Raw genomic sequence first — 25212 nt, 5'->3', positions numbered from 1 at the left:
GAAGCGGGGACTGGGGACCTGCGGTCTGGGGTCCCGCAGGCGGTACTCCCAGTTATAGGCCCTGGCCGTGCTCCATGCCTTCCTCCGGCAGGTGCCTGCAGCCCTGGCCAACTGAACACAGGTGCCCAGGGGTCAACAAACATTCACAGTATTTGTGTCATTCAAACCTCTCACAGACTGCCCTCCCCAGGGCTGGATTCTGAGCAGGGTCACACCTGGGCTCCCTGATGGAGTGTGTGACACTAGGCTGGATGCCACTTCTCTCAGGGCCCTCTTTCCCATGCACGGGAGTCGGGCAGGGAGGGCATTTCTCAAAACCCTTCAGGCTTGGACTTCCTGTCTCTCCAGCATCATTATTTGCTCTTTCTTCAGGGTTTAGGGGAGTGAGTAGGTGTGGCATTGGGGTGGGGGAACCGAGGTGGGGCCTCGCCTTTGAGTTCTGCCCTCTACCCCGCCCAGCTCCACCTGCATCTGAGGTGGCGGGGGCTGGGATGCTTTCCTCTCACTGAAAGTGTGAACAATGTTATGGCTGGTTTATTTTTTCCTCGCTGGTGTGTGTTCTATTTTCAGTAAGTTTTAATTGAAATGTGGATTCGGGTAGATTGTGGGAGATGGAACACTCCCAGGTGCCCCAGTGACTAGACGGCCAGATTGCTGTCTGCCTCCTTTCTCTGAAGCTTGGAGACCCAGCCTCTGGCCTTGTGCAGCTCTAGCCTGTGGACTCTGGGAGTAGTGGGCCCAAGGCATGGTGGCTGGGTGGTGGTTAGGGCCCAGGAACGGCAGGCAGGAGGCCCAGGCCGTTAGTCCTCCATGCCCAGCAGGCTCCACTGATTTTGGGTGGGTCTCTTCTCTACCCAGGCCTCGGCCTCCACATTTTTCAAGTAGGGATGATAATTGTCAGGCCTCTGAGCCCAAGCTAAGCCATCATATCGCCAGTAACCTGCATGTATACATCCAGATGGTCTGAAGCAACTGGAGAGCCACAGAAGTGAAAATAGCTTAACTGATGGCATTCCACCATTGTGATTTGTTTCTGCCCCACCCTAACTGATTGATGTACTTAGTAATCTCCCCCACCATTAAGAAGGTTCCTTATCATCTCCCCCACCCTTAAGAAGGTTCTAATATCCCTCACCCTTAAGAAGTTTCCTTGTAATTCTCCCGGCCCTTGCGAATGTACTTGGTGAACTTTACCCCCTGCCCCTAAAACATTGCTCTTAACTTCACAGCCTATCCTAAAACTTATAAGAACTATGATAATCCACCACCCTTTGCTGACTCTCTTTTTGGACTCAGCCCGCCTGCACCCAGGTGAAATAAACAGCCATGTTGCTCACACAAAGCCTGTTTGGTGATCTCTTCACACGGACACGCGTGAGACAATAATCCTGTTTTCTGGTTGCGGTGAGGGGCTTAGAGGTACTTTATAACATGATGTCTCTCTACATTACTTTGTGTATTTAAAAAAAATCTTAGGCCGGGCACAGTGGCTCATGCCTGTAATCCCAGCACTTTGGGAGGCCGAGGCGTGTGGATCACGAGGTCAGGAGATCGAGACCATCCTGGCTAACATGGTGAAACCCCGTCTCTACTAAAAAATGCAAAAAATTAGCTGGGTGTGGTGGCGGGCGCCTGTAGTCCCAGCTTCTTGGGAGGCTGGGAGAAGAGAATGGTGTGAACCCGGGAACCAGAGCTTGCAGTGAGCCTAGATTGCACCACAGCACTCCAGCCTGGGCGACAGAGCAAGACTCCGTCTCAAAAAAAAAAAAAAAAAAAAAATCTTAATACAGCCAGATGTGGTGGCTCATGCCTGTCATCCCAGGATGTTGGGAGACTGAAGTGGGAGGATTGCTTGAGCCCAGGAGTTTGAGACCAGCTTGAATAATACAGGGTTAGTGAGCCATTAGTGATCAGTGAGCTGTGATCTATTGCACCACTGCACTCCAGCCTGGGAGACAGGGCAAGATCCTGTCTCCAAAATATATATATATATAAAAAATAATTTTGACATATATTTAACATATATATTAAAAATTATGTTAAGATATATGTAGCTTGACATATAAGACACACGAGATATTATGTTAAGATATATAAGATATAGGCTGGGCATGGTGGCTCATGCCTATAATCTCAGCACTTTGGGAGGCCAAGGCAGGCAGATCACCTGAGGTTAGGAGTTCGAGACAAGCCTGGCCAACATGGTGAAACCCTGTCTCTATTAAAAATACAAAAAGTAGCCAGGCGTGATGGTGGGTACCTGTAATCCCAGCTACTCGGGAGGCTGAGGCAGGAGAATTGTTTGAAGCCAGGAGGCGGAGGTTGCAGTGATCTGAGATTGTCCCTCTGCACTCCAGCCTGGGTGACAAGAGCGAGACTCTGTCTCCCAAAAATATATAGACTAATAAATTGCTAATAATTAATATATTTATATATAGAAATCTTATATAGCTCTATATCTTACAGATATCTTTTTTTTTTTTTTGAGATGGAGTCTCACTCCGTCACCCAGGCTTGAGTACAGTGGCGTGATCTCGTCTCACTGCAACCTCCGCCTCCTGGGTATAAGCGATTCTCCTGCCTCAGCCTCCTGAGTAGCTGGGACTACAAGCACATGCCACCACGCCTGGCTATTTTTTTTTTAGTAGAGACAGGGTTTCACCATGTTAGCCAGGATGGTCTCAATCTCCTGACCTCGTGATTTACCCGTCTCAGCCTCCCAAAGTGCAGGGTTTACAGGTATGAGCCACCGTGCCCGGCCGAAATATCTCTTATAGCTATCTCTTATAGCTATATCTTATAGCTATAAGACATAAAGATATGTAATATATATATAAAAGAAATATACATATATCTTAACGTAATTTTTAATTATTTTCTTACATATCTTCTTTTAGATGTAGCCCTGAGTATAATTTTGTTTCTACTGACACTTTAAAAAATGACTTTTCCTGGCATGTATACACCATGGAATACTATGCAGCCATAAAAAAGGATGAGTTCATGTCCAGGGACATGGATGAAGCTGGAAACCATCATTCTAAGCAAACTATCACAAGGACAGAAAACCAAACACCGCATGTTCTCACTCATAGGTGGGAGTTGAACAATGAGAACACATGGGCACAGGGTGGGGAACAACACACACCGGGGCCTGTCAGCGGGTGGGGGGTTGGGCGAGGGATAGCATTAGGAGAAATACCTAATGTAAATGACAAGTTGATGGGTGCAGCAAACCAACATGGCACATGTATACCTATGTAACAAACCTGCACTTTGTGCACATATTTCCTAGTATAATAAAAAAAAGAAAGAAAGAAAAAAAAGAAGTTGACTGAAATCCACCAAAACCAAGATGGCGATGAAAGTGACCTCTGGTGGTCCTCACTGCTCATTACATGCTCATTATAATGCATTAGCATGGTAAAAGACACTCATCAGCACGATGACAGTTTACAAATGCCATGGCGTCCAGAAGTTACCCTATATAGTTTTAAAAGGGGAGGGACCTTCATTTCTGGAAATTGTCCTCCCTTTTCCAAAACCTCATGAATAATCCACCCCCTGTTTAGCATGTATGTATACTCAGTCAAGTAGCCTGTGTTGCTGCTCTGCCTATGTAGTAGCCATTCTTTTGTATCTTTACTTCTCTAGTAAACTTGCTTTCACTCTAAAAAAAAAAAAAAAAAAAAAAAAAAAAAAGACATGTCCTGACAGCTTGTTGCTACTATACAGGAAATAAATAGTTTTTTTGGTTGTTTTTTCGTTTTTTAGACAGGGTCTCACTCTGTCACCCAGGCTGGAGTGCAGTGGCACGATCAGGGCTCACTGCAGCCTCGACCTCCCAGACTCAAGCGATCCTCCCACCTGCGTCTCCTGAGTAGCTGGGATTACAGGTGCCACCACCACTCCCAGCTAATCTTTGTATTCTTTGTAGGGATGGGGTTTCACCATGTTGCCCAGGCTGGTTGCAAACTCCTGGGCTCAAGAGATCCACCCGCCTCGGCCTAGATTTTTGTATATTGATTTTTTTTTTTTTTTTTTTTTTTTTTTTGAGACGGAGTCTCGCTGTGTCTCCCAGGCTGGAGTGCAGTGGCGTGATCTCGGCTCACTGCAAGCTCCGCCTCCCGGGTTCACGCCATTCTCCCGCCTCAGCCTCCCAAGTAGCTGGGACTACAGGCGCCCGCCACCACGCCCGGCTAGTTTTTTGTATTTTTAGTAGAGACGGGGTTTCACCATGTTAGCCAGGATAGTCTCGATCTCCTGACCTCGTGATCCACCCGCCTCGGCCTCCCAAAGTGCTGGGATTACAGGCTTGAGCCACCGCGCCCGGCCTGTATATTGATTTTTTATCTGGAGAAGTTGCTACCTTTTCTTAGTAATCTAATTAATTATATGGAGGGTTTGTGCGCGTGTGTGGTTTTTTCCCGTGGTTTTTCTGTGTAGACTAATAGTTCTTGAAGAGGTGTACTGCCCCCTAGGGAGAGATTTGGACATTTGCAGGGGAGTTTTATTAGGCCTGTGTTTATTGTGTTGTTAGGCCCAAGAATTTACACATCAAAATGAACATTTTATTTTAAGATATTTTTCTTTTATTTACCTCATATTTACATAACTTACAATAAAAGCACTATATTGCCGGGTGCGGTGGCTCACGCCTGTAATCCCAGCACTTTGGGAGGCTGAGGCGGGTGGATCAAGAGGTCAGGAGATCGAGACCATCCTGGCTAACACGGTGAAACCCCGTCTCTACTGAAAATCCAAAAAAAAAAAGAAAGAAAGAAAAAAAAAAAGCCGGGCGTGGTGGCGGGCGCCTGTAGTCCCAGCTACTCAGGAGGCTGAGGTAGGAGAATGGCGTGAACCCGGGAGGCGGAGCTTGCAAAGTGAGCTGAGATCGCGCCACTGCACTCCAGCCTGGGCGACAAAGTGAGACTTTGTCTCAAAAAAACAAAACAAAACAAAACAAAAGCACTATATTGGCTTTTTGAAAATATATGTGTGGAGGTGTTATATTACCTAAGCATTTCATTTCAGGATGGAGAGAGTGGCATTGATTTGTTACAGAAAGGGAAGTTGGATCTGATAGGGTTCTAAACTTCTGAGATTTTGAAAAAATTCTTCCTCTATTTCCAATTATTAGATTTCTGTATCTTTTCTTGTCTTGGTGTGCTCTCAAGTTTTGGACAATTCTGAACAGAAGTAATGATGATGGGCATATCTCATCTTGCTCCTAACTTTAAGCAAAATGCTGTCAAATGCTGTCACCGCTTTCCAAGATTTTCTTTAAAATCACTAATGGATGTTGAATTTTAATAAACGTCTTTCCCACTGCCTCTGAAATGCTCATATTTCTCTTGATGTAATGTACGTCATTGACGGATCTTCCTGTCTTATTTATGTAGTTTTGCTGTTTTTCTAATGCTAAGCCCCTCTGAAATTTCTGGGATAAACGCACTTCCGTCCTGATCGAGTCTCCTTTTTACATGTCACCGCATTTTGTCTGCTAGCATTTTGTGTAGGATTTTTGTTTCCATCCAGGTTCCTGAGACAGGCACATCATCTTCCCTGTGGGGTCCTTGAGGGGTTTGAGTGTCAAAGTCATGCTGGCCTCACAAGGGGCGTTGGGAGATCGCGCTCCGGGGTTGCTCCGCTGAGTCCGCGTGTGTGCGGGATGCGAGGTGCGGGGCGCGCCCCCTGGCGGCCGCGGGTCGCATGAGCCGAATGAAAGGGGCGGGGAGCGCCGGTCCAGGGCCTTGGTGAGCGATGCGCCAGGTGGCGCCAGGTGATGCCGGTGCTGAGCGGGCACTGCAGCCTTCTGTGGGCCTGGACATGCGTGCAACCCAGCTTCAGAGACGGGGTGGCCGGGACTCAGAGTCACCCAGCCGACCCGTAACGGCGGCTTCCCGAGTCTCGGGGCCGGCAAGGTTCTGAATCTTCATCTCTAGGAGCACAATGGGGATAATCTGCCTGTCTGTCAGGGAAATTTTGTGTGTGATCTTGTGTCAAAGCACAATTCGGACCTTCCAGAGAACCCGTCCGCATTCCGGCCTCAGCATTCCTGTTTTCCTGTCTCTTGTAAGCCCTTGACAAATGGCAACTAGGGGCAGGGAATTCAGAATTAATGACACTCAGTAGTCCAGAATGAGAGCTCGCATCACGGAGGTCTGTGTGGAAGAAGCACCCTTGTTTATTGATTCATTTTTGTGCATTATTTCATTATTGTTGATTTATTCCACAAATATTGATTGGATACTGTGGGGGGCATAATAACGGCCCCCCAAAAAGTTGCCCATACCCTACTGAATACCTGGAACCTGTGACTGTTTCACCATGTTACATGGCAAAGGGAAGTAAGGTTGGAGGTAGAATGAAGGTTGCTCATCAGCTGACTTTAAGATAGGAAGAGAATCCCAGGTTATCTAGGTAGGCCCAGTGTAGTTACAGGGTCCTTGGAAGTGGAAGGAGGAGGCAGGAGAGTCAGAGAGTGATGTGGCTGTGGAAGCAAGGCACGGAGAGGTGCCACATGATCGGTTTTGAAGATGGAGGAAGGGGATCTCTGCAAGCTGGAAAAGGCAAAGAAATGGATCCTTTCCTCGCACCTCCAGTAAGGAGTGCAGTTGGCTGGTAGAACTGTAGGGTAACAGATGGGTGTGCTTTTAAGCCAAGCTTGTGGGATTTGTTACAGCAGCAATAGGGAACTAGCACAGTATCCTAACACAGGGGTCCCCAACCCCCGGGGCCAATGACTGGTATTGATTGTGGCCTGTTAGGAACCGGGCTGTACAGAGGCAGGTGAGCAAAGCTTCATTTGTATTTATAGCTGCTCCCCATCGCGTGCACTCCCACCTCAGCTCCGCCTCCTGTCAGATCAACCACAGCATTAGATTCTCATAGTAGCATGAACCCTATTGTGAACTGCGCATGCGAGGGATCTAGGTTGTGCGCTCCTTATGAGAATCTACTGCCTGATAATCTATCACTGTCTCCCATCCCCCTCCATGGGACTGTCTAGTTGCAGAAAAACAAGCTCAGGGTTTCCACTGATTTTACATTATGGTGAGTTGTATAATTATTTCATTATATATTACCGTGTAGTAATAATAGAAATAAAGTGCACAGTAAATGTAATGCACTTGAATCTTCCCCAAACCATCCCCCACATTGGTCTGTGGAAATACTGTCTTCCACAAAACCAGTCCTTGGTGCCAAAAAGGTTGGGGACTACTATCCTAACAGACACAGTCCACACCACTGGGACAGATGGCACTCATCCACTCATCCACTCACCCCTAAAGCATTTAGGAGTATTCATTATGGCCTGCTCAGAAAATAGACCAGCAAGGGACAAGTGGCTGTGGCTACTGAAGGTCCACGGCAAGGGCTGCAGAAAGGTCACGGAGTGCCACCTCCTCCTGTTTCCTTCAACCTCTCAGAGCTGCCAGTAAGCCTGCAGAATGACAGTGCCCTCCTATGTGGTTTACAGAGGATTTACATGGCACTGGCATGGAACATCGCCATGGAAAGTGTATTAGTCCATTTTCACACTCCTATAAAGAATACTACCTGAGACTGGGTAATTATAAAGGAAAGAGGTTTATTTGATTCACAGTTCTTCAGGTTTAACAGGAAGCATGGCCAGGAGGCCTCAGGAAACAAGCATGACAGAAGGCAAAGGGAAAGCAGGCACCTTCACAGGCAGCAGGAGGGAGTGTGTGCGAGAACAAGGAAGTGCCGCGCTTTAAAACCATCACCTCTCGTGAGAACTCACTATCACGACAAGAACGTGGGGGAAACCGGCCCCATGATCCAGTCACCTCCTGCCTGTCCAATCCTACGTGTCCGTCCCCTGACATGTGGGAATTACAATTCAAGATGAGACCTGGGTGGGGAAACAGAGCCAAATCACAGCAGAAAGAGCGGCTCAGAGAGGTGAGACGACATGCTCAAGTTTCCGGAGTGCGAGTGATTGGACTTGCCACGGGTTCCCTCTGCGTGAATCTGTGACAGCACTGATGTAAATCAGACATGGCCTCTCCCTGTGGGAGTAGCCAGTCTACTTGGTGAGAAACAAGGGATGAAACAGGACACAGCAGGTGACTTAAGTGCTATGGTCGGAATGGAATGTTTATGTTTCCCCGGAATTCTTTTTTTTTTTTTTTTTGAGACGGAGTCTTGCTCTGTCGCCCAGGCTGGAGTGCAGTGGCCGGATCTCAGCTCACTGCAAGCTCCGCCTCTCGGGTTCACGCCATTCTCCTGCCCCAGCCTTCTGAGTAACTGGGACTACAGGCGCCCGCCACCTCACCCGGCTAATTTTTTGGTATTTTTAGTAGAGACGGGGTTTCACTGTGTTAGCCAGGATGGTCTCGATCTCCTGACCTCGTGATCCGCCCGTCTTGGCCTCCCAAAAGTGCTGGGATTACAGGCTTGAGCCACCGCGCAGGGCTGTTTCCCTGGAATTCTTACGTTGAAATCCTAGCCCTGAAGGTGATGAGGTGAATCTGGGCCGCTGTAAAAGAGGCCGTGGGAGCTCGCTTGCCCCTTCCACCATGCAGGGACACAGCAAGAAGGCAGTGAGGGATGGGCCCTTGCCAGACACCAAACCTGCCGGGACCTTGACCTTAGACTTCCCAGCCTCCAGAACTTCCAGAGATGTTGCTTGTAAGACACTCAGTTTATGGTATTTTTGTTACAGCAGCCTGAACAGACTAAAATACTAGCAGGGCAAGGCTGCTGTAGCAGAGTAGACAAATCTCAGAGGCTCAAAAATCATAAACGTTTTTGTCTATATTGTCATGTCCATAATTTTTTTTTAAAGCATAAAAATTTATTTTGTCTTCCTCAGTAGTCTTAGCTGAGTATTCCAGGTTGGTCCCCGGGCTGCTCTCAGGAACTCAGGAATCCTCTTGTTTCTCTGCCTTCCTCTAGGCCAGTGGTTCTCTACTAGGGTGAATTTGCCCACCAGGGTACGTTTGGCAACATCTGAAGATACTTTGGGTGTCATGACTCGGGTTGTGACACTGGTATCTAGTGAGTGGAGGACACGGATGCTGCTGAATGTTTCACAATGCACGGGACTGCCCCCCACAACAAAGAACTGTCCTGCCCCAAATGTCAGTAGTTGAGAAACTTCCACTTGGGCCTGGAGTGTTGTCCTCACTTGCAAAGTCAGAGCTGGGTCCCAGGCCCAGCCATGTTCCAGCAAATGGGAAGGAGGAAGAGCGCATAGTCAGGCCCAGGTGCCACAGTGATCCTCCTCATCCATTCCCCCCCATCCATGAGGGCCTAGTCACAGGGCCACATCTAACTGCAGGGGACAGGGTGCTGGGAAATGGAGTCTAGGTGAGTGTCCAGGAGGAAGGGGGCAGCCGATTCAGGTGGGCAGCTGACAGCTTCCCCTATGGGCATCCTAACTGGTGCAAGAGACATCAGGATGGTGGTGATTGGAGGACATTTCGGTAACCAGTTCAGAGCTTGTGCAAAATGCAGAAGCAGGAGAGAGCTGGACAAAGCGCAGGCACTGACAGCTGGATGGAGGCCAACAGTGGGAGGGAGGGGACAGTGAGTAGCACCTGGGTGGCAGGAGCCTGAAATACAGGACTGAGGAGTCTGGTCTTTGTCTTGAAGGCAGGGAAGGACCTTTGGCCAGTCTCCTGACTTTCTGCCCAGGCTCTTTCCTCCCAAGGTGAGTCTCTTGTGTCCATCTTACATAGTTGGGACATTGCTGACACACTTCTGCCTGCCCATAGGCCGTTCCTTGATTTTCTATGTTGCCAAGATGACTGGCAGCTGCTGGAGGTCAGGACCACAGCCTGGTTCTCAGAGTCCCAGGCACCAAGTTCCCACTCACCCCTGCAAACTCTCTCTCTTTTTGAGATGGAGTCTTGCTCTGTCGCCCAGGCTGGAGTGCAGTGGCACGATCTTGGCTCACTGCAACCTCTGCCTCCCAGGTTCAAGCGATTCTCCTGGCTCAGCCTCCCAAATAGCTGAGATGACAGGCATGAGCCACTACGGCCAGCTGATTTTTGTATTCTTAGTAGAGACGGGGTTTCACCATATTGGCCAGGCTGCTCTCGAACCCTTGACCTCATGATCTGCCCGCCTTGGCCTCCCAAAGTGCTAGGATTACAGGCGTGAGCCTTCTCACCTGGCCCCACACTCTTTTTTTTTTTTTTTTTTTTTTTTTTTTTTTGAGACGGAGTCTTGCTCTGTAGCCAGGGCTGGAGTGCAGTGGCCGGATCTCAGCTCACTGCAAGCTCCGCCTCCCGGGTTTACACCATTCTCCTGCCTCAGCCTCCGGAGTAGCTGGGACTACAGGCGCCCGCCACCTCGCCCGGCTAGTTTTTTGTATTTTTAGTAGAGACGGGGTTTCACCGTGTTAGCCAGGATGGTCTCGATCTCCTGACCTCGTGATCCGCCCGTCTCGGCCTCCCAAAGTGCTGGGATTACAGGCTTGAGCCACCGCGCCCGGCCTGGCCCCACACTCTTAACCACTGTCCACCTCAGTCTTACATCCCGCACCTCCCCAACACAATTCTACACACCTGCCTCCACGGATTCCCCAACAATGGTCTCCATGGTCCCATCAGCGTTTCTCCACTTCGGACTCCGTGGAACTCCCTGCTGGGTTGTCCAAGGCCCACTGACCCTAAGTTCCAGACCCTGGCAAGGAGCCTGTCTCTGACCCATGGGGGTGAGTATTGGCGGGCAGTACCCAACCAGGCCATTAGCTTTGGTTGGGGTGAGTTCCTGGAGGGGACCACAATGGTATGCTGTCTGGGAACGCCATGGCCCTGGATTAGTCACTGTCTGACCAGGCCTCTGGTTTCCACTTTGCACGGTGAGGATTTCTACCTCACGGTGTACTGGGGCAGTAGTGGGAGGAAGGCCGCCACATGCGCCTCAGTTGCATGTTGGCTGACTTCTGGCGGGAGGGGGAAGCGGGATCCTCCTGACCACTGTCAGCCCAGCTCCACTCACTTGTAGGGGAAACAGTGGAAATGGCAACTGACATTTGTAGGCACAAGGCAGGGGACGCTGATCCTGGCTCCCACGCTCCCAGGTCTCCCTTGCTTCACTGCTCACGAGGACCCGAGTGTGGGAACGAGGTGCCTGGGAAGGCTTGCAGAGAGGGCAGTGGAGCTGGGTTTTCGAGGATGAACAGTCTAGCGGAGCGGTCCTCAGGCCTAGCCGCGCATTCACATCACCGGAGGAACTTTAAAAATCCTTAACATGTCTGGGGCCACCCCAGACTAATCAAATAGAAACTTCGGGAGACGGAGCCAGGATGTAGGTATTTTCCACACCCCCCCCACCCCAGCTGATTTCAGTGTGCAGCTGGGGTTCAGGTGCACAGAGCTGGGCAGGACGTACGGTACCCAGGGCGGGAAAGCTGCTTTCTCAGCATGGACACCGTCATGGGTGGAGGCCCGGGGCTGAAGCCGTCCACCCAGCCTCAGGAGACCCGGTGTCCCCGGTCACAGCTGAGCGTGGGGCTGTGCAGCGCCTTCCACATGAGCAGCATCTCATAGGGCGCGAAGCGGTGTACCAGCAGCAGCTCGCGGTACATGCAGGGGTCGAAGGAGGACTGCTGCGCGCCAGGCAGCTGCACGCCGTAGGGCCGGATGCCCTCGTGGCCGCTGGGCGCCAGGCCGGCGCGCTCCAGACACATGCCCATGTAGGCGTCGTCGATGGGCAAGAGCGGGGTGTGGAGGGCGGCCGCGCGCAGGGCCCGGGCCGTGAGGCTGGACAGGAGGAAGCCGCCGCCGCTGCAGTATACCGGGTAAGCGGACCCGGGGAAGAGCTGCGGGGGCACGAAGTACTTGCTCCAGCTGTCGCGGATGGGCACGGAGCCCTCCATGAGCTGGCCGGTGAACAAGTGGCGGCCCGGTGGCTGCGCCTGCAGGAAGCGGACTACGTTGGCGGTGTGCACGAACACGTCGTCGTCGCCACTGAGCAGGAAGCGCGCGTGCGGACAGCGCGCAGCCAGCCAGTCGAGCAGGTGCAGGTGCTTGAGCGTGAGGTTGAGGAAGGTGTCCGCGAAGGACCACTGCAGCACGTCGCCGTGCTCGCGCGCCTCCAGCGCCACCAGCTCCGCCAGCCGCTCGGCGCGCGCCTCGTCCTCGGGACCGGGGGTGCCCAGTAGGAAGAGGCGGCGCACTGGCCACTCGCCATAGCTGCGCTCCTGCCCCCAAGTGCGCCGGATGAGCTCGCGTCGCTCGTAGTGCGCAGGCGCCGACTTCACGGCCAGTAGCAGAAAGACACCGCGGCGGCTGGCGCACTTGGCCGGTGCGTCCCAAAGCAGCGGGAAGTGGCGACAGTGGCGGTACCGCAGGAAGTCCTGGATGCGCGCGGGCAGCTGCTCGAAGTTGGCCGTGGCGTTCGCCGAGGCATTGGCCACGCACGGGGGCCCGGGGGTGAGCGCCAAGGGAGCGTCGGTGGGACCCTCTGGCGTCTCCTCCTGCTGGGACCTCTCCTCCAGCAGGGACCTCTCCTCCCGCGGGGACCTTGGAGCCTGCAGGAACCACTGCTGCAGTGCCAAGAAACTCACGCCCACCAGGAGGCAGGCCAGAGTCTTGGGAGTCAGGGACCTGCGGCAGGGAAAAGCCATCTGTGGGGGAAACCGAGTCAGAGGTGAGCCGGAAGTCGTCTCTGACACCGGCGGGACGCCACCCGTGCCCCGTCACTTCTCTCCCAGAACCCAGCTCCAGCCCCTTCTCAACTCTGCTGTTAAGTGGTAAAAAGGAACCAAAATCCAAGGTTACACTGATGGTCTCTGGTCTCCCACACTCTGGACCGTTCCTGTGACCTTCAGATCTATGTCTCTCTTTGCCTCCTGACAACACCGCCCCACAACCCGTCACGTAGGCCCAGTGGACTCATCGTCTGAGTCTCCATTCTTCCCCTGAACCCATACCCTGCTATTCCCACCTCCGTTCACCTGACTACTCCAGCCAGAAACCCCAGCCTTCTGCCTTGTCCGTCTCAGCTGCTACCTGCTCTCTGCATCTTGTTGATTCTGCACCCTACCTCCCTCTCACTTATTGCCTCTTCTCCACCTCTGTCCAGCCCGTATCCTCTCTAATTTCTTCCCTTCGTTGCCACCCGAGTCAAGGAAGGATAAGGTGATAGCACTGGACTCAGACCCAAAGCCAAATTCTGCCTTCCCCACTTCCATCTGCACCGTCTGAACAGTCAATTCCGATGGCTGGGTCTGAGTGTTCTCATCTGTGACACAGGGTTAGTGAATTCCTACTGCAGGGCTGTTGTGAGCATGAAATGAGCATGAAGTGGCCAGTGACTGGGTGACACAGGTGATATGACCTCATGGGTGAGATGACCTCCACAGCATCCTCTAGCTCTGCCTCCTCATTCTACCTGCTGGTATTATTTGCTGTTCCCAAACATTCACTCTCAGGCCCTCTCCTGTATGTAGCCTGCCTAGGTGCACCTCAGGTCTGGCCTTCATGAAGACCCCCAGGATGAATCCCAGGTCAGAACAATCTTTCTCATATTTAACTGTGCCCTGCTAAAAATTCAGTCACTTCAGGTTCTGCATCTCAGACCATTGGCTATTTATTTATTTATTTGAGACAGGGTCTTACTGTGTCACTCAGGCTGGAGTACAGTGACACCATCATGACTCACTGCAACCTTGACCACCTAGGCTTAAGCAGTCCTCCCACTTCAGCTTTTGGAGTAGTTGAGGCGCTGTACGGGAGTGCGCCACTACACCTGGGTAATTTGTGTGTGTGTGTGTGTGTGTGTGTGTGTATGTGTGTGTGTAGACAGGTTCCCACTATATTGCTCCGTCTGGTCTTGAACTCCTGGGTTCAAGTGATCCTCCCACCTCAGCCCCCCAAAGTGCTGGGATTACAGGCATGAGCCACTGTGCCTTGCTTCCACTCTCTCCTTAAAACAGTCGCCACACTCTCCTGACTTTCCTCCTTTCTTTTTGACCATGTTTCTCAGTTCCCTTTGCTTAGTTCCCCCTCTCTAATAACAACCTCCTCCCCCTTCTCCCCTTCCTTCCCCTCCTCCCCTCCTCCCCTCCTCCTTTCCTCCCCCTCCTCCCTCCTCCTCCTTCTCCTCCTCCACCTCCACTTCTTCTTCCTATTTCTTCCTTTCTTCTTCTTCTTTTTTTTTTTTTTTTTGAGTCACGGTCTCACTGGGTAACCCAGGCTGGAATGCAGTGGTGTGATCGTGGCTCACTGCAGCCTGCACTTCCCAGGCTCAGGTGATCCTCCCACCTCAGCCTCCCAAATTGCTGGGACCACAGGCCTGTGTCACAGTGCTTGGCTAATTTTTTCTATTTGTTGTAGAAACAGAGTCTTGCCATGTTGTCCAGGCTGCTCTCAAACTCTTGGACTCAAGTGATCCTCCTGCCTTGGCTTCCCAAAGTGCTGGGATTACAGGTGTGAGCCACCGCACCTGACCTCTCTAATAATAACCTTTAATAGTGGAAGGCCTCTAGGGCTCTGTCTTAGACACTCATTTCACCTTTGTCCAAGATGATCTCCTTCACTGTTAGGACCTCCGAGCTTCAGAGCCACACATCCATCTAGCGCCCTGACTTAACAGCTCCATATGGCTGTCCACAGCTACCTTGGATGCGACTTGAACTCTCATCTTCCTCCCCCGAGCTGTCCCGGAGTGCTGCCATCCACTGGGTTGTTCAAACCAAAAACCTTGCTTGACTCCCTCCTTCCGCTCATTTCCCCACCCAAGCCCTGACGATTCTCTCTTCTGCAATTTTCATCAACATGCTTCCATTCTCTCTATCAACAGGCTGATCCAAACTTAACATCCCCGCCTCACATGAAGTAGCATCCTGCCTGGCGCCTCTACACGCTGTCTTGTTCTCGGCTGACCTCTCCCCTCCCTTTGAATTATGTAGATTTATGTGCCACTCTTCATGCTCTTTTCCTTAGCTTCCCTGTGATCCACCTGGCCTTTCCCTCAGCCCAGTGAGACCCTCAGACTGCCAGACCTCTTCCTGCCTCGGAGCTTTTCCTTGTGCTGTTCCCCTTCATAGATTGACTTCTCCCTCCCTCCGTCTGCTTAAGAACTCAGCCTCTGGGTCTGCTTGACAAGGCATATTCTTGGGGAAGCTTGAATGAAGCTCAGAGGAGACCAGGTACCCTGTTAGACATTCTCAGCATATGATTTGTTTAAAGGTTATCTTCCCTCCTAGGCTGTAAGCATTTTAAGGGTAGGGATCACAGCAGTGTTCACTGTTGTATCACCAGCGCCCTGCATAGGGTAGGAGGTTAGGACAGCCGAGTAGTAGGAAATGCTGGCTGCCTGGATTCAAATTCCACTGCCACTGCTTTCTAGTGTCATGATTTTGAGCATGTTGGGACTTAAGCTCTCAAATACTTGCCTCTGAAGAGTTACTGTGAAGACCAAATGATAATGTGTGTAAAGAATTTACTATGGTCCTTGGCACATAGTATTCAGTAAATATTATTTGTTAGGATTATCAAGGTACTGATAAATATTTGCTCAAAGACTGCTTTTCCAAGAGTATGTGCTCAATAAATACTTCCAGGTAGTTTGCACATAGGTGTTATCGGATTGAACCCTACTGCTTGTATATTACAGTCTGTACACAATATCGAGCCCAGAGTGGGCACAAAGCAGGCATTCAGCGAAACAATGGAGCAATTAACTACAAATGCAAGTGTGAGAACCTTGCAAAGGTGTGGATGTAATCACCGAGTGCTGATTAGAAATACCAGAGTATTATATAGTATATTGCTCTTTATTTCTTCCTGCTTCTGTGTTAGAGGCACTGTGAGAAGAGGGTCTGTAAGATAAGCTATGTCTTTTTTACCTTCAACTATCTACTCACTGCATAGTCCTGTGCCTGGCACATTTGGGGAATGCAGTATTTTTTTTTTCAATGAATGAAAGAATAAAAAAATGAATGAAAACAGAATTTGGAGTCTGAATAACTGGCTTTGAGCCCCAGTTTCTTTCCTGAGTTAATCTCCTAGGTTTCAATGTCCTCATTTGAAAAACCGAGAAAGTTAACACTCATTTTTCAATGAAATAAGGAAAGAATTCTGTTTATGTTAAAGTGCTACACAAATGCTAGTTAAAAAAATTAAGCATCCCTCATCATTTCTGGAAAGAAAAATAATCTCCTTCTTAATGTAACAATAAATCTTGTTTCAAAGAAATTTGCATTTACTCTGATAAAACGGATAGAAGATCTTGGATCACAGCCAACTTCTGATGTAAAGGAAAAGGTGTTGGGCCAGGCGCTGTTCCCGAGGGCGGTGCTGGCTCGCTCAGCTCTGTTCTTGGATGCCGCACTGTGTAGCCCGAGGGCTTTGACTTGCTGTGAAGTGTTGGACATTTATCTCTATGATTCTTTTTGCTGGATCCCTTCGTTTCTCAAAGCAGTCTTCAGGCATCCTGGAGTCCATGCACCTTAAACTTTCCCAGCCTCTGCTGGCCCTGATCCCTTGTCTCTCAGGACTCAGCTCAAATACCACCTCCTCCAGGTCACCTCATGGTAAGTCCAGGTCAACAGAACCTGTCTCCTTGTTGATGTCACAGCTGTCGAGTAGCCAATTTGGTAAAGAGGACAGATCTGCCACTTACTCCACCCCTTTGAACCTCAGGTTGCTTGTTGGTGAGACTTTGGACAACTCCTTTATCTCAGTGTCTCAGAATTATGAGTTAATTCATGTAAGGCATTCAGAGCCTGGCATGTAGTAAGCACCGGAATAACATTAGCAGTTGGCTAACACAGGAGATCATCTTTTTATGGATGAAGTCTAGCCTTCTCACACAGTGTGGTATAAAGTTCCTCTTTATCAACTTTATAAAATTCCTCTGTGATCTTCTAACTGCAGGCAGTTCTCACTCTGTTTATTGCTCCACACATATTAACACATCCTGCCTTTGCAATACTATTCACTCTGCCTAGAATTCCCCCTTCTTTTTCTTTTTCTCGGCTCACTGCAACCTCAGGCTTCCGGGTTCAAGTGATTCTCCTGCCTCAGCCTCCCAAGTAGCTGGCATTACAGGTGTCCACCATCATGCCCAGCTAATTTTTATATTTTTAGTAGAGATGGGGTTTTACCATGTTGGCCAGACAGGTCTCAAACTCCTGACCTAAGGTGATCCACTCGCCATGGCCTCTCAAAGTGCTGGGATTACAGGCGTGAGGCATCTCGCCCAGCCAGGAATTGCACCCCTTGTTTTCCCAGGAACTACTTTGGTCATTTCCTCCTCTGGTTTGATGCTGAGAGATGGATGGCTGGAACATAGATTCTTGGGCCACCCACCCACCCCCTACTATCCCAGGGCATTCCTGGAGGAATATTAGTATAGCAGAATATTTGTATAGCAAGAAAGGCAAAGAAATGTTTTATTAGCTATTAGGGCCTTGGCCCCAACCCTCAGCATGAAGCCCTGAGCCCTGGGGTCTGCACTGGACCTGTGCAGTAGGGGCAATTCTGTCCTCATTCCTCTCCGCTTGGCCTCCCCCGTTTCTTGCTTGGCACTCTGATGAGAGGGGAATGCAAAGAAGGAAAAATGCACCTCCTTCCCAATAGGAAGAAGCCCAGGCCCCCATCTTACCTGTAGTGTTGGAGAGAGAAGAAATAGACAGGAGCCATCCCCAGCCTGAGACTAGCCTTTAACCCCTATATTTCACACACTGAGGTTCCACCCCAGGCCTGTGGCTTCATTCAGTCCTCTAGAATCTGACCAATCCATGATATCACCCCTCCTCCTTAGGGGTAGGGTGAAGAGGGGGAGGGCAGCTACAGGCTTCCTTAGCCACCGGTGACTGCCTGCTTCCTCTTTAAACTCAAATGTCCTTAGAGTGTGGGTCAAATGAATCTCCTTGGAGGAGGATGTTCTCAGTGCAGTATTGTACCTGTGCTCCTGGAGAAGGTGCATCTTGTCTGTAAAGACAGTGTGTGATGATGGACCTCACGTAGAGGCCCCCTTTGAGTTGCCCAGAAAAGTGTATTGTATGCCTTCAGAGGCAGAGGCAAACTGCCTGAAGGGCTGTGGAAATAGGCACAGAACATAACTGGTTGGCCACATCTGTAAGAGTAAAGTATTTATTAGTTGTTGATTGAATAAAATCAGTTTAATTTTAATATTAGGTATGGGGCCCTAATGGATGCGACCACAATGTTAAGTTGTAGTGATCCATCACAGGCTACCATATATAAACATTTATATATGTAAAATAGAGATAAAATCTATATTATATTTATATATATTACATTTTATATATTAAAACATACATATATTTAAAAATATAAATATATTAAAATGATGTATATACATAAAAATATATGTATTTCTAGATTTGAGCATAGGCAAAATTGGGCTGCTAAATGGAGAAGTAGTAGGGGATAATCACCCTTTTTAAAAATAAGTTTTTTTATAATGAGTTTTAATCCTTGAACGGCTTGCTTTAACTTATATTGGGCCATATTAACTATAAAATGGGGGCTCATGGGGTCCCATTTTATCAAGCCAATTTGCAAATGACAAAGAGGCACTTTAATTTTAATTTATTATAATTATTAATATTGAAACAGGGTCTTACTCTGTCTCCCAGGCTGGAGTGCAGGGGCACTATCTCAGCTCACTGCAACCTCTGCCTCCTGGGCTCAGGTGATCCTCCCATCTTAGCCTCCTGAGTAGGCACACACCATCACACATGGTTAATTTTTGTATTTTTTGTTGAGATGGGGTTTTGCCATTTTGCCCAGGTTGATCTTGAACTCCTGGGCTCAAGAGATATTCCTGCCTTGGTCTCCCTAAGCGCTGGGATTACAGGCATGAGCCACCATGCCCAATCTAATTTATTATTTATTTTGTCAAAGCAAATATGTCTAATAGCAGTGGGTATGTGAGCATGGGAAATTTAGGCAAGGCTACACTTAAATTGAGGCATACTCATTTAAAAATTTTTATATGTCGTTACCCTCTCAAGATTATAGGGTCAGAGTGTTTAAATTAGTGGGATCTCCAGGTATAACTTGAGCCCCAGTATTAAGTTCATGAATTTTTGACAATTAGGGCATTTTCACAAATGTTAAGTTAGAAACTGTGTTGTAGAGGCACAAAAACCAGTAAGTGCTGTTTTTAATCTTTTTGTTATATAAATTTTTAGTATATAAATTAGGAATCTTGAATTTCCAATTAAATCAAGTTATGGAAAATATAGCATATACACAACTTGCCATATATAAAATGTATATTTATTTATTTATTTATTTGAGACAGAGTCTTGCTTTGTCACCCAGGCTGGAGTACAGTGGCTTGATCTCGGCTCACTGCAACTTCCACCTCCTAGGTTCAAGCCATTCTCCTGCCTCAGCCTCCTAAGTAGCTGGAATTACAGGCGTGCACCACCACGCCCAGCTAATTTTTTTGTATTTTTAGCAGAGATGGGGTTTCATCATGTTGGCCAGGCCAGTCTGAAACTCGTAACCTCAGGTGATCCACCCACCTCAGCCTCCCAAAGTGTTGGGATTACAGGCGTGAGCCACTACACACAGCCTGTTTATTATATTTATATTAAAATATGTATATAATTTATTTATATACATTATAGTTTAAATTATGTACATTTATTCATATCTATTTTATATAATTTATTATAATTTATACATACCTTTTATTTTTCTCTGTAGGGGTTTGTTCATAAATCAATAAGTAATCTAAGGCTAGCATTATGTTTCCAAGACTTGGTGTTTGCTCAGTACCTGAAGTTTAAAGTTCTAGGCTGGGCACGGTGGCTCACATCTGTAATCCCAGCACTTTGGGAAGCTCAAGTGGGTGAATTGCTTGAGCCCTGTAGTTTGCAACCAGCCTGGGCAACATAGTGAAACCTCCTCTCTATTTAAAAAAAAAAAAAAAAATCAGTCGAGTGTTGTGGTGCACACCTGTAGTCCCAGCTATTTGGGAAGCTGAGGTGGGAGGGTTGCCTGAGCCTGGGAGATTGAGGCTGTAATGAGCCACGGTAGCACCACTGCACTCCAGCCTAGGCAACAGAGCTAAATAAATAAATAAATAAATAAATAAATAAATAAATAAAGTTTCTCTGCTTTTCTTGGAGTTGTAGCTGCCTAAAGCATTAGTCTCTCTTGTTTGATTTTTGTTGTTGTTTTTAAGGCTTTTAGCCAGCAGAAGCTGTGGGTGTTAATTTCAGCCTCTAGTTGATAAGAGGAGAAGCAGGAGGAGGAAAGGGACTCAGTGCCTCTAGGAAGGAAGTGCTCTCTGGGATGGCCCCCACTGCCAAATAACCAGTTCATTTTTTATCTTTTTAAGTAAAAATTTTAGAATGGCTAGCATTTCTAGGTAACTAAATAGGAAGATCTCTCTCTCTCTCTCTCTTTCAGTGTTTGCCTGACAAATTCTTGGTGGTATCAAGTAGCCCCCTATTGTTTTGACTTTACAAATTGTTACTGGAAAAACTTTGGGAGTGACCTCCAGCATACTGGATTCACAGGCAGCTGCTTCCCTTTCCAGGGTGCCCTAATCGACATATGAGGGGTTGGGGTGGGGACCAGGAGCCACCACAGCAAAGAATGCAGCAAAGGAGGCACTGGCCTCAGCAGCCCTGACTCTTGGGAGACGCTATGGGACTCCGGTGAAGTGACTCCACCAGCGGCTAGGGCTAGGCAGTTAGATCCTTTCCCCGTCTCCACTTACTGACAAAGAGAGCTGAGTGTCAGATCACCCCTTTCTGACTGTTACTCAGGAGGAATGCTGCTCTCCTAGAGCATGACAGCCCTTGTCTCTCAGTAGTGAGATGGAGGTAGAGCTGCACTGTCCCGGCCGCCTCACTCTGGACACGAGGACTTCATCATTTATAGCCAATAGAGTCCTGCCCACTACTGAGACCCTAGGTCATGGGGACAGCATGCCTAGCTCAAGGGGCCACACACCTCCAAAAGTAGCCCACTGTTTAGGATCCTCGTAATCTCAGGAAGGGAGGCTGAGGTGGAAGGGAAACACACCTTCCTTGCCCTGTGACGGCTGCAGGGGACTCCAGCGGTTCAGAGGTTGTCTGTAGCCACTGCGGTTTCAGGTGATTCCCCAAGACAGCACCGACAGCAGCAGTAAGCAGATGGCAGAGCAGCGTGATGGAGCAGCCCAGACCCCCCGGCTGTGTGATACAAAAAGTTAGCCATTCACAGCAGACTTTGGGATTGTGTCCCAGCCGCAACCACAGTCCTGCCAACTACTACAGTTGTTTCCAGTGAAATTCTTTGTGTTTCTCTATTCACTTAGCTGATGGCTGCTGGAGACAGTAGCTACCTTAACGGTGATAGAGAAATGTGAATAGTTTCATTCCAAACAGCATCCTCATAGCTTGGTGACTTAGTGACATTCTGTGAGAATGTTCATCTCTCATCTCTCGGACTCCTTGTCCCTCTTACTAATTTACATGGGGGAGGTGGCTGGATGAGAAGTTTGAAGGGGGAAGGAGGTGGGAGGAAGAGAGAGAGAAGGGGAGGGACTGAGTGCAGGTTTCTGATGGGGATGGTAAGATATATCTAGAGGATTAGGAAAACCCTAAGACTCATAGGCAACTTCATGGTGGGTGAAGGACTAAAAGGAGCTGGGAGTACTAATTAAATCTGAGAACAAATGAGGGCAAGAGAGCAGCCCCAGGGAGGGACAGAGGGACATGACCAGTTTCCTCCCAATCTGTGCCCCACTCATGAGAGTCCAGAGCAGGTTGACTGAATGACTAAATGAATTTTGTTGTTTTCTTCAAGCCCCCTAAAAACTAATCTTTTCTCCTTGGCAGATACATCTTTCAGGAAATTTGGGAATGATTTGAAGTGGGGAGAAAGTTAAATGGGGGTAAGGTTATTGGAATAAAATGAACAGACTTTAAGACAAACAGCTCTGACCTCTCCAGGAGGTTTCCGGAATGGCCAGGGAGGAACTTAGATGTATGTAGTGGGTGTGAGCGCCAAGCATGGCTTTGGAAAGGTGTGTACTGTTTAGAGACGGAATTAATGCACTTATGACGCCTTTTCAGCCTTCCCCTTTACCACGGGTGGGTGTTTTAATCTAGCAGAAAAAGTCTCAGTCCAGTGCATGTTCTGCCACACCCTAGGCTGAAAAACTGGGGCGGGATAATGCAGAAAAACCCATCTCCACCTTGAAGGCAAACAGGTTCTGTGGGCACAGGCCAGCACCTGATGACCAGGAAGGGGAGAAGGCCGGATAGTCCCTTGTTCCAAGTTGCACTGGTCAGTGAGAGAGGGAAGAGGGGTTGACTCCTCTTGTTTGTCCAGTTTTGAGGTACCCCTACAGGCCCAGACCAGGCAATCTCATAGGAAAGATACCATTCAGAAACTGTTATGATTAGATTCACACTACACCATGGTGCTAACCCCTAAGACAATTCTACATTTCACAGATGTAGAACCCAAAATTTAGTTGTGACTTGGCCACAACCACACAGCTTTTCAGTGGAGGACCAGGATCCTAAGCTAGGTCTTCAGATGTCCCAAAAGGAGATAACTTTTCTAACAGTAAGTACCCTCTCAGGATTAATGCCAGTGGGCTCCAGCTTGGAGCCTGCTGTTTCAGTGCAGTGTCATGTCAGGGTTATTGCCTTCTACCCCTCAGCTATCTCTGCTGATAGCCACTGTGTCTCCAGCCCAGCCACAGACATCCAGACTTTGAGGAACTAGAACCCAGGCCCTCACCCAGGCTTCCTTTCCAAGTGACTGGTGATTCTTTTTGGTTTGAAATGCTCTTGTCTTCAAAAATTCCTCTACCTAATCCTTAAATGGTTTGGTTTCTAGGACTCAGTGTGAGACTCTCTTTTCTTCCGTGATCTCATCCACTTCCATTTCAATTAATATGTATGTCCATGATTTTTTTTTTTTTTTGAGACAGAGTCTTGCTGTTGCCCAAGCTGGAGTACAGTGGCACGATCTCAGCTCACTGCAACCTCCACCTCTGGGGTTCAAGCGATTCTCCTTCCTCAGCCTCCCAAGTAGCTGGGATTACAGGCGCACGCCACCATGCCTGGTTAATTTTTGTATTTTTTTAAGTAGAGACGGGGTTTTGCCATGTTGGTCAGGCTGGTCTCGAACTCCTGACCTCATGATCCACCCACCTTGGCCTCCTAAAGTGCTGGGATTCCAGGTTTGAGCCACCGTGCCAGGATCCATCATTCTTAAATTTACATCTTCAGCCCAGATCTCTCAGCTGAGCTCCAGATCCACATTTATTATCTTTAAGCTCTCTGCCAGGATGTCTCACACAGTCTACAAACTCTGCAAATCCCAAGTGTACTCTATAATACCCTAAACCTTCTTCCCATGTACCTCTGCTATATTGGAGTTCCTATCTCCACTGCCACTATCCACCGTTCTTCCTCTATCTGGTATCCCTACATCCATACTGGTTACCTTTAATCCATCCTCCATCTTTTCCAGGGCTTTCCAAATTCAAATTCTCTTTTTTCTTTCAAAGATGATGTCTCTGTTGTCCAGGCTGGAGTGCAGTTGATTTTAGCTCATTGCAGCCTGGAACTCCTGGGTTCAAGCGATCCTCCCACCTCAGCCTCCTGAGTAGCTGGAACTACAGGTGAGTGCCACCACACCTGTCTACTTAAACTTCTTTTGTAGAGATGGAGTCTCGTTGTGTTGCCCAGGCGGGTCTTGAACTCCTGGTCTCAAGCAGTCCTCCCACCTTGGTCTTCCAAAGTGTTGGGATTACAGGCATGAGCCACTGCACCAGGACAACCAAATTCATATTTGTAAGATGGCTTTTAAAGCCCTGTGATGTCATTCCAGCCCATCTCTCCAGAAACTCACCTCTGGTTCCCTCTGCTATAAACGGCCTTTCCCCCACCTTCCTTAATACCTCTCATCCTTCAGTTCTTGGTGTAGATATTCATCTTCAGGGATGTCTTCCCTACTTCAGCTCCCTCGTATTCCCTCCTTGAACTCTCTATACCCTTCCTGTGACACTCATCCAAAATGTAATTGGCACAATTACTTGTGAGACACTAAGTGCCATGAGGGCAGGTATGTGTCTTATTTTTCACTGTATTCCTAGTGCCTAATAACAGACCTTCCAGTTTATTGAATGGATGGCACATAGTAGGGCTCAGTAAATGGATCCCCCCATTTTCTGCTTTCTCATTTCCTTTGAGAATCAAGCCTTCCTTTGGGATTAGGCCACGCTATCAAGTGAGACAGGTCTTGCTTTCTGTCTCACCTAAGAAGACCCACTTGAGGTAGACTGCATTCCAGTCTAGAGCAAAAGAAAGGAAAAAAGCTGAAAAGGCCACCCCAGAACTGCGCTAGAGAGAAGCTCAGAGTAAGTTCGTAGAATTTGCTAAATCAAATGACAGATGCCTTTGTTAGGCAGGTGTGTACTGTTCAGGGTGAAATAAAGCCATCCAAATTCCTTTTCAGCCATTCCCTTCACAAAGCACAGCCCAAATGGCTTTGCACACTCATGTCTGTGTTTTGTCAGGTAAAGGTTCCTGGTTCACCTCTTGCCAGCATCCATCTGTTCATCCAGTCAAGGCTGCCCCACCCTGACACACAAAGGAGGGACTAGCTGAAGAATCAACCATATGGTCAGCAATGACTAAAACTACCCATTCCAGCAGGCTTGACTAAGAAAGCTAATATTTGAAAAGCTGTGGTTTGAGGAACTAGGTGAGTTATAGGAAATTCTAATTTGTTTTACATCTTGTAGATGGTACTTCAGTTAAAGTTATAAACCACAGACACACATGGCTTATGCAGGACCATTTTTTCTGTTCCTGATCTCTCCCTCTTCATTGTGTGAAGCTGGACGGTTCATGTGTTTACTTCACAGCTCCTAAAGATGAAGATGCTGTGTATTTAAATATATAAATGTTTAATTAAAAAATGATTAGCTTTTAACCTTGTAACATACTCAGGCTTGGAGTAGAAAGGTACTGCAGTACAGTATTAGGAGCCCAGTGACAAAGAATTCCCAGGATAATGACTGGATGTTATTTCCATGAAGAGGCTTGCTGCTGGCCTGTACTGCCAGCTTAAGCAAACTGGGAAAAGATGTGTCCTCTGAGATGCAACCCTATCTTTGGCAGGCTGAGCACAGGCTAGATTTCAGCCCCTCATTCACCCTCCTTCCTCTCTCAACTGGGTGCCTTTGTGTAGTACATGAACTCTCTAATTACACATGGTAGCCCTGCCT

At 48.4% G+C, this 25212-nt stretch overlaps 1 protein-coding gene and 1 long non-coding RNA gene across 2 annotated transcripts in view; one reads left to right on the top strand and one right to left on the bottom strand.

Moving 5' to 3' along the window:
* Positions 1-7574: 7574 nt before the first annotated feature.
* On the bottom strand, positions 7575-18192 carry LOC105468791 (UDP-GlcNAc:betaGal beta-1,3-N-acetylglucosaminyltransferase 6). The gene is made up of 2 exons (XM_011719151.3): positions 17593-18192; positions 7575-12607 (listed from the first exon to the last, which is right to left on the bottom strand). Exon 2 carries the CDS (start codon positions 12605-12607, stop codon positions 11453-11455), a length of 1155 nt encoding a protein of 384 aa, XP_011717453.1. The 5' UTR covers positions 17593-18192; the 3' UTR covers positions 7575-11452.
* LOC139357546 (uncharacterized) overlaps positions 10639-25212 on the top strand; it is a 36289-nt gene continuing 21715 nt past the window's right edge. The window contains exons 1-2 of the long non-coding RNA XR_011610946.1: positions 10639-10690; positions 24499-24686. This is a non-coding gene — a long non-coding RNA (uncharacterized lncRNA). The remainder of the gene's footprint in view (positions 10691-24498; positions 24687-25212) is intronic.

The sequence above is a fragment of the Macaca nemestrina genome, chromosome 12, assembly GCF_043159975.1.
Source record: "Macaca nemestrina isolate mMacNem1 chromosome 12, mMacNem.hap1, whole genome shotgun sequence".
Lineage (NCBI taxonomy): Eukaryota > Metazoa > Chordata > Mammalia > Primates > Cercopithecidae > Macaca > Macaca nemestrina.
The sequence above is the reverse complement of the archived record's forward strand: the minus strand, read 5'-3'. Positions and strand labels throughout refer to the sequence as shown.

Coding starts and splice junctions, on each gene's coding strand:
- LOC105468791 (XM_011719151.3), bottom strand. CDS start 12,607: ATGGCTTTTCCCTGCCGCAGGTCCCTGACTCCCAAGACTCTGGCCTGC.